Source organism: Pyxicephalus adspersus, chromosome 1 (assembly GCF_032062135.1).
Source record: "Pyxicephalus adspersus chromosome 1, UCB_Pads_2.0, whole genome shotgun sequence".
Lineage (NCBI taxonomy): Eukaryota > Metazoa > Chordata > Amphibia > Anura > Pyxicephalidae > Pyxicephalus > Pyxicephalus adspersus.
Genome location: NC_092858.1, coordinates 119,148,558 through 119,161,046, shown reverse-complemented (window position 1 = coordinate 119,161,046; position 12,489 = coordinate 119,148,558). Strand labels below are relative to the sequence as shown.

The window sequence follows — 12,489 nt, the reverse complement described above, 5'->3', positions numbered from 1 at the left end:
GATTTCAGTGGAGAAAAGGTACGCCGCTATTGCAGCAAATATTATCACCAAGACTGGCATCCAACATGAACATCGTCTCTGTGTAAAGAGGAAATTTAGAAAGCATGAAATATGAAAAAATTTACTAACCATCATGATTATTTAATATCCAACTATAGTACTCCTCCCTTAATTTACTATCGCTCATCAAATGTAACAAACAGATTATCTTTACTATGCAGATACAGGATGTGACAAGGTACAATTTCCTTGTGCATGGATTTTTTTAATGAACTTAGTTTCAAAAGAACATGTGTATTATTTTAAATACTATATTTATTTTGCATCATATTGCAAAATGTTTTTTGGATTGCTCAGCTGAAAATCAATTTCAACTTAAACCTAGCCATTATGCTTTTAAAAAGTAAAACCCACAACAAATGGGGTCCTGGTTGGAATCCTTAATACATCATTACCTGCTGTTTACACTTCTACCGTGGCTGTATATGGACCACAAGTATGTAGCTAGTCTAATCCTATGCATGTAAGTGGCAATTTTCACCATGTTAATCCAACAATCCTGTGCAGAAATTAAATCTAATACCAACATGTCATGTTATAGATGGAAACTGTTGGTTGGAGGTTGCTTTGATCTATTCCATCATAATTTTGAATAGAGCTGGTTGGAATATGGGTATGTATGATAATCACTTTTAGGCAGCAGTTCAGGCACCTAGAAATAACTTTACACAGTTCGCTCATATCTTCTGCAATTATCTCTACTATATGAAATTACATACAGCCAACCTTTACCCAAAATATGGGGGGGAACTTTTTTTTTTTTTACCAAAACCTGGCTTAGTAAATTCACTTTGCAAAAAATACCCAATCACAAGAAAAATAAAAAAACAAAACAAGATACATGACAGTTTAATTTACAGATGATTAACACCTGAAGTCACAAGAGCTCCACCAAACTAATAGTTTAGTTTATTGATCAGCCTAAACCCCAGTAAATCAAACCTAATTCTTGAATTTGGAGATAATTTACCTTGGGTTTCCGTCTGTGATTTCCCTTCAGTTCATCCCGGCACTGTTGTAATTTTCTCTGACATGACTTATATTCTTCAGTAATTAACTCAACTTCTGCCTTCAAATCTGCACACTGACATATAAGAAAGAAATATTAAAGTGAACCTATACTCAAGCATTACATGTAATGTTACCAGACGTTCTGGAAAATAACTCAATATATAGGCTGAAATACTGTGATCGAAAGCCTAGGCACGTGGTCATGTGATCTTAGCATAAAATCTGCACTAGGGAAGTACACTCCAGACAAACCTAATTTCTAAAAGAAATGTAATACATGAGCATATTTCAGTGCAAAGATCTTTTTCGGCTTTGCTCAAAGCACAGCTTGGTAACAGGCTTGTCTGGCTGCGGTTTGGTAAAACAAACAATAGTTTATTAAAACTAATAAAATGACCCTAATACAAATGTTGAAGTTTTTTTTTTTAATCCTAATTACTAATCAGTTTTCAGATATCTTTAAAAGTATTAAACTCTGGGAAAGCAGAAGAAACAAAAAACATAGGCAGAAATGATTAACCTCTTCCTCCTTTAAGGTTAGTTTCTCCATAATATAATGAAGGCGCTCATTCTGCAATGCTCCATCAGGTGTGTCACACCCATACATTGTGTCTGTATCTGATGTAATGTTTGAACTGCTTCTCTGTTCCACTGCTTCAAGCCCCTCTGGGAAAAGCAAAAATGAAATACAAATAAATAGGCAACATGAACAATAAATGTAGTGCAGAAATACATATTTTTAAGATCCTAGTATGCCATATATCACAACCAATAAAGTGACATAAAACAGTTTTCCCTGTTCAGTAAATGCGGTAAATCTGATTATTTTTAACCCCACAGTAACCTGTATCCATTCATATGTTTCTTAGGCTACGTACACACATCAAATGATTTTTGTCTGATAATCGCCTCAGAGCTGGAATCCGACAAGAATCTAAGGTGTACAAAGCTCGTCCGATGTGGTGCATGGATTTGTCCTTGCGGATCCACGAATGACGAATGATCGTAATGTACAGTTAGGTCCATAAATATGTGGACATAGACAACTTTTTTCTAATTTTGGTTCTGTACATTACTACAATTAATTTTAAATGAAACAACTCAGATGCAGTTGAACTGCAGACTTTCAGCTTTCATTCAGTGGGTTGAACAAAAAGATTGCATAAAAATGTGAGGAACGAAAGCTTTCTCATGCAAAGCTTAAGCTACGTACACACTTCCAATTATTATCGTTGGAAAATGAACGACGAACGATCCTGCACGATATCTACGAACGATCGTATAGCACCGATCCTGCACATAGAGATAACGACACGATCGTTCGTAGATATTGTACACACAATAGATACGATCGTTTGAGCGATAGAGGAACTATGTGCACGACAGGAAAGTGAACGAACGTTCGTTCATTACGCATGCTCAGACCATGGACGATCAACGAACGACCGTACACACGAACGATGTTCAAAGATCGTCGTCCAATCCGATCCGCCGGTCGTTCGTTTCCAACGACTTTCCTCGTTCGTCGGCGTCGTTGGTTACTTTTTTTACGAACGATTTTTGCCCAACCGATCGTTCGTTTTGAACGATAAAAATTGGAAGTGTGTACACACCTTTACTCCCATGCTTTGCTCTGCCCTGCTATTTCATTGTATTAGTAACACAAGAGGGATGTACTATGGCAGGCCAGATTGTAGTGCAGCTTGGTCAGCTTTGTACAGAAAGCTAGAAACCCATTCAATTTCTAAATCTTAGATTTTTGGAATTTACAATGATTGCAAATACAGAAAAATACCTGTTAAGATACAAAAGAAAGATTGGCCACAATGCACAGCTGCATTTGAATTAATAAACTACAAAGACAGTATAATTATTATTAATAATAAACAGGATTTATATAGCACCAACATATTACACAGCGCTGTACATTAAATAAGGGTTGCAAATGACAGACAAATACAGAATCTCCTTAAATACTGAACTATTTGGATAGAAAATATTTTTGCTGAGCATGGACAGTATCAGGCAGATAAATCTGGCCAAGGTCATCTTTAGGACATACCATATCAGCTAGGTATATATACCTGAAATTGAGCACACATTACTGAGAACTTACTTTGTAAACTGTAGATCTGTATCTGCATCTGTAGTTTCTGCTCTTCTGCATTCTGTAATCTGGCTAAAGACAGGAAACACAAATGCTTATCAATGTATAATTTTTTAGACGATAAACACATTCCCATGTCTTCTGAAATGCATACATACGTACAACTAACACATTGTACTGATCTTAACTTAAGGCAAACTATTTGCTATGAGATGGCCTATTCCAAAGATCTCTCTTTATTACACATTTGTTTGTGCACAAAATTTGTCTCAAATTTACTGGCCTTATTTTAAAGCAACTGGTAAAATTTGATAATCCAGGAAAAACTCTTTCATACAAATACTTTTCCTCTCTGGGATATAAAGCAGGGAAATGGCTGGGTGGGTAATCCACATAGAAACCAGCCCCTTAGGCTTTGTTCTCATTTTCACAAGTAGGTGAAAATCTATATTATGAGAAATATTTTTGGTGACATGGCTGTCTCTGTCTTCAATACTTACAGGGACCTGAAACAAGCATGCAAGTCAGAAAGGTCAGAATGAATTCAGGATTCCTAATCATATGACAATCAGGGATCTCTTGCTTTAGGAATGAAAATTAAGCAATTGCAGCATTCATAGTTTTTTCTTATTTTAAAAATGGCAATATTCAGAATGCTGCCGTTAGTTATTGGCATTCCACACATTCTTGCATTTTCATGCAGTTCTATTGACTATATTGAAACATATTTTATTAGCATTTTGCATGAAGTTTTATGTGCGCTTAAAGCATACCCTAAAGAGAATACAGTTTAAAGAGATTACATAAACTTCCATTTTAAACCTGGTTGCCATTAGACAGCTGCTCATGTTGGGCTTTGTGCAGTATGAGATGTTAGTGAGAGTTAGAAGCCTGCCAGCTCAGTTAGGGAGAGCTGTACTATTAATATGCAGCCAGTAGAATCTCAGAGCTAAATTTCAGATCATTTAAAATCTGCTTCCCACTGGAGAGCCCTGGCAAACTAGTGAGTATACTATAAAGTGGCTTTACTGCTTAAAACTTTTTTGCAAATAATGGATAACATTGAAACAAATCAGTTTTTATTTTTTTCCCGGGTGGTAGGAGGTGGCAATCTTGTTGCACGTTTTTTCAGGAGCTACATGCAACGTTTAATAATGGTTTGCTAAGCCAGACATTTCCATAGGCTTTAATTGGTACTGCTTGTCACTGCTATGAAAGTGTTTTATAAGGCAGTTTCAGCAAAAAAAAGAAATGCACAGCTTTGCTAGTCTTTTGCTGTCACTTGCAAACGGCTCCACTAAGAAGCGGGGTCAAAATACATAGGACCTAAACAGTTGTTCCATATATCCAAAAAAGAAGGGCAAAAAATACCATACATTAGGGGGCAGACATTAGAAAATTGGAACATAATATAGTGGGACAGTAGAACATTACTGTGACACAATTATAGGGTTTACTGGATACCTATGGTAATAATACCTGGGAGTCCTGCCTGCCCACTTTTTGACCACCTGGCTACCGCTACCCCCTACCAAGCTGCAAAACAATTCTGAGGGAAACACTGCAATAAAATGTTCTTGCCTGAAACAGATAAATAAATGACTTGCATGTCATTTAGTACTGTAGACTCCATATGTGTTTTATTGCACTATGATTATGACCCATGTACTTCTTTGTTGGTGTGTAAATTGATATATCATACCAAGAGTTGTATTGAGGCAACCCATTCATAATGAATGGGCTGCCAACACACCCTAACTTTGTTAAAACTAAACTCAACTCAATACAACCCTTTATTATGCATTGTTGTGCTTTACACTGATGATGCATTGCCATTTCATATTGGGATGGCATTCAAAATAGCAGGGTACTGCATGTTATATGTGTTATTGTTTGTAACAATGTGAAACAATATATCCAGCTATAGTTACTATGAACCCCATTAAAATTAATTAAGGCTATGTTTTTAATTGCATAAATAACATCAGTAATTGGTATGCGGCTATACGTTTTCTTACACTTCTGTTTTAGAGATTTTCTTTTACCTCCTGTTTGGTACTAATGTTATCACCTTGTCAGTAAAGCTACGTACACACTTCCAATTATTATCGTCGGAAAACGAACGACGAACGTTCCTGCACGATATATATGAACGATCGTATAGCACCGATCCTGCACATAGAGGTAATGACACGATCGTTCGTAGATATTGTACACACAATAGATACGATCGTTTAAGCGATAGAGAAACTATGTGCACGACAGGAAAGTGAACGGACGTTCGTTCATCACGCATGCTCTGAACATGGACGATCAACGAACGACCGTACACACGAACGATGTTCAACGATCGTCGTCCGACCCGCTGCGCCGGTCGTTCGTTTCCAACAATTTTCCTCGTTCGTCGGCGTCATTGGTTACTTTTTTACGAATGATTTTTTGCCCAATCGATCGTTCGTCGTTCGATTGGAACGATAAAAATTGGAAGTGTGTACGCACCTTAAGTCAGCCTTTCTAACAGAGACTTAAAAAAAAATCAAACAGGAGTTCAATTTTTTTGCCATGCTATTTACAGCTAAAACTAAAATGTTTTAACTGAGCATACACTTTTAGAATATTGAGCACATCAACTTTTTGTCTCTTATAAAAAGTTTCAATTTTAAAAAATGAGGGATCCAAAAAACAGACATACGAAAGTGACTTTTTCAAAACTACCTTGCAAAGAACTCAGTTGCTCCTTCTGGATCTCATAATCCTCCTGTAACTGCTCATTACAAGCTTGAAGTTCACTTCTTTCTTGCTGCAGAGTTAGTAGGTGATTTTGAAGCTGCTGAAGGTGTACATCCTGATGTGTAACCCACTGAAATCAGGGACAGTTGTCACAACATACAAAGTGTTACTGTAATATCTAGAAGATATGTGATACGTGTGTGCACCCCTGGTCAGTATATATTTCACAGTTCCAGAAAAACATGAATGTTGAATAGATTATTCTGTACCCTGTAATTTTCAGTTTCTGACGAAATTCTCCCTTTTGCTGGCTGCATCTACTAAATCACCCACTAAACACATCTATAAGGACATCTTCCAAGTGTCTCCTATATAAGGAGACAATTCCATAGAAGTCTATGTTGACCTATGTTGACCAGGCAATTCTTTCCAATATGTAAATATAGTATGAAGAAAATAAATTTACTAATAAATATCTTGAGTAAAAATTAAATAACAGTTCTATATTTGTATTACTACAATGTTCCAAAATACTATTTTTTCTGAATAAAGCAAACAGCAACTATTCTATAAAGTAAACAATAGGTGTTGCATAATATGTTTGCGCTATATAATAAAAAATAGTAATAATAATATTAATTAATGGCACAATAATTTTTAAAGAGGCTTTGAAAAAAAGGAAAGGATTATTAGAAAGCTCAGAATTAACAATATGGTTTCTAGATGACTGTACTAATTTATTTTTAGGATGTGGTTGTCCTTCCTAGCAAATGATAAAAAGGTATTTTGACCTGCATCAGGTTTATGATAGGGATAGCAGCTTTTACAAAGGAAAAGTCTTTAGGAACTTGTTTACAGATAAAAATGCATCTGTATTATTCTTTTTAACAGAGCAGTGCTCATGAAGAAGGAGTGTACAAGTGCAATGCAATGATTTACCCTGAACATTGCAGCAATGCATGGCGAAGTAGGAGTTAAACTCAAATTGTTAAGATTAACATTTATATAATTGTGTGCTATATCTTTTTATACACACACACTAAAATAGTATTTCAGTAATTCTACACAGGTTTATATTACAGGAAACTGATCAGGAGGAAGCCAATAAACCTACTAATATGTTTTTGGGATGTGGTAGAAAACCACAGATGTAACCCAAGCAAACCTAGGGGAAATAAACAAACTCTGTGCAGTAGCCTGTGTCATCCTATATTAATAATTATTATTAAAATCAGAACAAAAAGAGTGTTCAGAGCCTCCATGTTCATGTACATGTCAAACATGTTGCTTGGATCATTGGTACTTTCATATCCATAAAGTACATTAGGTAAATCCCTACTATAATGTATACTCAATAAAGATCTACAATTACTGAGGACACTATAACAGGGAACTAAAGGTCAGTCACCAATTCAGGGTACTATAAGAGGGGGTACAACACAGTGTGACACTTACTAAGAGCACTATAACAAGGCACTATACGGAGCGAGTCTAATTGAGGGTACTATAAGAGGTGGCACTATAAAGAAGGACACTAACTGGGGGAAACCATGTAAGGAAAGACATACCTTGGGAGCTATAAACTATATAGGAACACTATCAGTGGAGGGGGCACTGAGAGGTCCATTAATAGGGGACACCATATGGGGGGACACATGCTGAGGAAACTAAAAGGGGTAAGGGGGCACTATAAGAAGCAATGGCACTAAGTGGGGGCACTTTAGCAGAGGACACTATAACTGAAGTTACTAAAGGAGTGTACACTATAGGGCATTATACCAGGACACACCACATGTTCACTGGTGCTCAGGGGTGCCCTCATTCTTCATGGATGCTCTAGGTAATGTACAAAACCATATGCACACAATATAGAGCACACGTGTCAAACACAAGGCCTGCGCGCTAATCTATCCCACCTGGCTGTTTTTTGTGACCCGTGGTGACTGTTCCGCATGTAAGCGCCTGACATATCTAGGCGGGAGGACCCAGGCCCAGAAAGCTAGGTAGAAGCAGGGAGGTCCACACAATTGTCACGCTGCAGACAAAAGGACCCCAGTTGCTTCTTCACACTCCTGCCTAGACCCAGCACTAAGCACAACTGTGCCAGAGTGCCAGACTCGGGGACACCGGCCTCCCATTTACAAAAAGCTGCTAAGCACAAAAAAGCAATCACTCCCAAAATGTCTGAGAGAAAAGTTGATGCAGAAGGGAGACAATTTAATGAACGATGAGAAGGATCTATACTCTACTAAGACTATGTATCTTAATAAAAACTCGGCCTGCGACTTAGCCAGTGTGTTAGTATTCAGCCCCTTATGTGATTTAAGTTTGACACTCCTGATGTAGAGTGTGCCACTATGCTATTTAATAATAAACAAATCATTTATTAGTAACACATGCCATTACTTCAGGAATTACCTTAAGCTTACTCTGCACAACATTCATTTCATTCTTTAGTTCACAGTGCTTGCTGCTTAGTTCAATCCAGTCTGCTTTCAGTTTTTCATATTCCTCTTTCCACAGTTCACACTCTTCTGTTGATACTGCTAAGGACATCTGAAAGGTGAGAAGATCCATTCAGTCATAATAATGAAATAATACAAATAGATCATTCAGTCACTGCAGTCAGCTACAGATTTCTGGCATTTTGAACTATGCTATCATAGTAAAAAATATGTTTTAGGTAATTATTACAAGCTATTGTGCGTGCTACAGACCTGTGTGCTTTGAAAACGTCTTTCCATAGCTATTTTGTCATCTGTTAATTTCAGAATAGATTCTTTAGCTTTTTCTTCATAAATCTGTCTGTTCTCTTCTGTATCTTTTAGAATTTTTTTTATTCCCGATTTAGAGAAGTTCTGCGAAGTAAAAAAAAAAGAGTGGATTATGTGAAATATATCTCTGTAAACAAAGTATAGTTACATCAAATCTTATGTTTGCATATCAAAATAATAATAGTGGAAACTGTTTTCTATATTTTCTTGATTGGTCTAGAAACTTTTCTTTTTTCAGGGAATATGACAGCTAGGATCTGCAGGTAATTTTAGGTATTTGCTCCCCATTCCACTACTACACCAAAAGCGTGTCAAGCATCTGGTTTTTATGTGTCTAAAGAAACAATAATAATAACCTAATGCAAATTAGAAAAGATAGAAAAAGTGATTAAACAATAGGTATGGAGAATGATCTGCTCTAGATTTTTGGTTGCTGGTGGGGTGATAAAGAATGGAAATTAGCCACACAGATCTGTGATAAAAGTATTTTGGTTACAAGGTTACCTATGAAGAGTCTGGATGAAATTCTAATATTTGTCCTACTGAAATTATAGGGAAAGCACCTAACATTTTAGTCTGTCTTTTTTGAAGTTTGTTTTTACTACTTCTGTTCAAGATCATTGTGAAACTGAAGGTAAAATAATCTACCAGGTATGGATACTCATCATGGTTTCCAATATAAAATAGCAATTTCCCCTCTTTTTGGTAAAATGAGGACATAGACATTAATATAGGCCTGACAAAAGTTCTAACCTTGGCCCACCTTTTCCTAAATAAAAGAAAAGCTGGGCACGACTGTTTAAAATAAAAATTGCTATTGAAATTTCTAGTTGGTTTTCTTGGTTGGGGAGTCACACATCAAGAAATCCAAATAAAGCCAAAATCCTAATTTACACACTTGTTCCAGGTTATCCATTTAAAGGCAACATGACTGCCAAGGAAGTAGCATTTTTGAAGGACTGGTCAGCAATGGCATCCTGCATGGTACTCACATAACAGGTTGACATTAAAGCGTCCAAACAGTGAACTTAAAATCGTTATATATTTTTACTTTACTACACTTTTTACTACACTAAGTCAGAGGGTCAGTTTCTTACAGCTTGGAAACAACTACTGTGTATTTATATTACAAGGCTGCCAGGCTGCCAAAATTCTGTTGCAATAGAAAGTAATAGAAGTAGTATCTTTAAATTTTGAAGATGAATTTCCCCACAATGATCACACTTATCAAGGTGACTGATTGCTTGCTTTAAAGTTCTTGTACTGCTTGTTCATAATAATACTTTTAGATGCACAGAGTCACTTTAAGGTAATAAGCAAAGTTTATACAAATCTAGAGAAATGCTACTCTTGGCTCTATTTGTGATGAAAAGCTAAAAAAAAAAAAGAATTAGCTTTTCCTGATTAAAGAGAAAGCAATACCAGGCTTCATTAGCAGAAAAAAAGCAAAAAAAAAAATCGAAAAAGATTGTGAGCTCCTTTAAATGCCAGCTAGTGATATGGCATTGGACTTTGTAAAGTGCTGTGTAATATGTCAGCAATAATATTATTAATATTATTATTATTATTATTATTATTATTATTATTAATAATAATAAACAGGATTTATATAGCTCCAACATATTATGCAGCGCTGTACATTAATATAAATACTGGCTAATAATGATAATAAAATGTATGTCTAGTAGTTAGATAAAAAAAAATTATTCTGACTTGGTATTTGTCAGGTCCTTGCAATAAACTAAATTTACATTGAGATACGCAATAATAAAATAGGTAAAATTACATAACAAAATTGGTAATCTAAAAATATACACTTAATATACACTACAAAATATTCACTGGTTTACTACCAATGCACAGAAGATACTGGGTAAACAGTGTCCCCCTAAATCTCAGGGCCCAGAACTAGTGCCCTTTCAATTTTCATATAACTGATCTTGCATGTACAATAGTCAGAAAATCACATACTATTATCATACCTTGCACCCCTATCATATCATACCAACATGCACCCTATGTTGGTACACATTGATTTTAATATATTACTAAATAAAATGAATTCACCTGAGAGGAGAAAAACAACTGATTTTCAAGATTTGCCACCTTACACTTTAATTTGTCTTCATCCAGCTGGGCCTGCAAGAAATAACAAATCCAAACACACACCTATTAATGGAAGAGCTGTGATTAGCAATTCTTGGTTTGAACAAGCATAAAGTTAATAGGTCATGACATTTGTTTTACTTTTGTGCGCCAAAACACATAGCAAGATACTAAAGCATGTCAGTACCCACCTTTTCTGTTAATGCATCTCAAATTCAAAATGTTAATGTTTTTTTTAACCAAGCTTCCTGTCAGGTATAGGCTTTGTTTTCCTGTCACACATCTTGCAAACCCATTACAAAGAAGGCTGTGAAAACTACAGATATGTGTGTACTTGTAGATGTTTTACACATGACAGACTTTGCAACCGGTGAAATGTATATGTGTGGTAAATTTACCTAATAAATTATTATACTGAGAAATATGTATTACAAAAAATATGGAAGCTGTCACTGAGCACTTTGTAAATGTGTTAACTGCCTTGCTGTCTCTGGGTTTTACATTGTCTGAGTGACCAATATGCAGATAAAATATCTGACTTTTTTTTCCAACTTTACTTATCAGTATACCTGTTCTTGGCTATTAGTAGTAAAGGTACAGGAACAAAAAACAAATAACTATCATTCTCAGAAGAAAGTCAGCAGTGTCTAAAAGCTTTCTAAATACAGGTCTACAGTAACTCTGAAAGTCTCTTGGTAACATTGGCAGCTGTAACAAACTAAAGGAGAAGTCACTAGCATCAAAAAGCTAATTTAGTTTTTTTTGCAATCTTTGAAAAATTTTGGTTTTGGTTCTTAGTTATATTTTCTGCAGCTCTCACATTTCACTGTATTTCTGAAGCTATTTAGGTTGCTAACATTACATTTGCAACAGAAGTTCCCTACATTAATTTTTAACCAATGCCACATCCCGATACAAGTTACAACTTTATTACTTCAAAAATATATGTCTGATATTTTTCTTTCCAAAAGGACTTTTAATTTATAATTAATTTATAATATTTAATTTAATAGGTATGACCAAATGATCTTATAAAAACATTTTATTTAAAACAGCACAAGAGTACTAGCATGTATACCAACATACATGCTCTCTTTAGCATGCAACTAACAGAAACATGCTATCCTCAACGGGTTTTGTAGATCGCGTCCATTTCTTCAGGAGGAGAGAATGCTCTATAATTAAAAATATTTAATGCAGTGATAACAGGGCCAAATACAAACATATCAATAGAGACTCTCATGTGCAATTAATGTTTGTATACCTGCTAATACTCTTGGGTTGTTTTTAATAAAATGTTTTTATAAGATCATTTGGTCATACTTAAACTACTGTTTAGTGCCATTAAAAATTGTATCTAAAGCAGCTATTCTCAACTAGGGTTTTATAGAACCCCAGGATTCCTCCAAAGGCTGCTAGAGGGTTTTGGAAAGCATTTAAAAATTTGTCAAATTGTCTACTTTGTCTACAGGACTAAAAAAGGCCTGCATAGTTCGTTATTTCATTTATTTCAAAGTAAGCCTACACATGCACACTTCTGTTTGTTGTATTCTGTTGTTATAACACGTAAAATTAAAAAAAGATTAAAACTTTTAAAAAAGTTTATAGGCTGTGTTATGTTTTGTAGCTCCAGACTGAAAGAGGGGACAAAATGGTTCTTTTGATAGTAAAGGTTGCCAACCCCTGAGCTAGATGATGCTT

At 35.5% G+C, this 12,489-nt stretch overlaps 1 protein-coding gene across 1 annotated transcript in view; it reads right to left on the bottom strand.

Moving 5' to 3' along the window:
- TRAF3IP3 (TRAF3 interacting protein 3) overlaps positions 1-12,489 on the bottom strand; it is a gene marked incomplete at its 3' end in the record, with an annotated part of 37,890 nt that continues 25,401 nt past the window's right edge. The window contains 8 exon segments of the mRNA XM_072425522.1: positions 1-78; positions 1,031-1,144; positions 1,592-1,737; positions 3,188-3,250; positions 5,894-6,038; positions 8,327-8,464; positions 8,626-8,766; positions 10,750-10,821. Of these exon segments, the coding sequence (XP_072281623.1) occupies positions 1-78; positions 1,031-1,144; positions 1,592-1,737; positions 3,188-3,250; positions 5,894-6,038; positions 8,327-8,464; positions 8,626-8,766; positions 10,750-10,821 (897 nt within the window).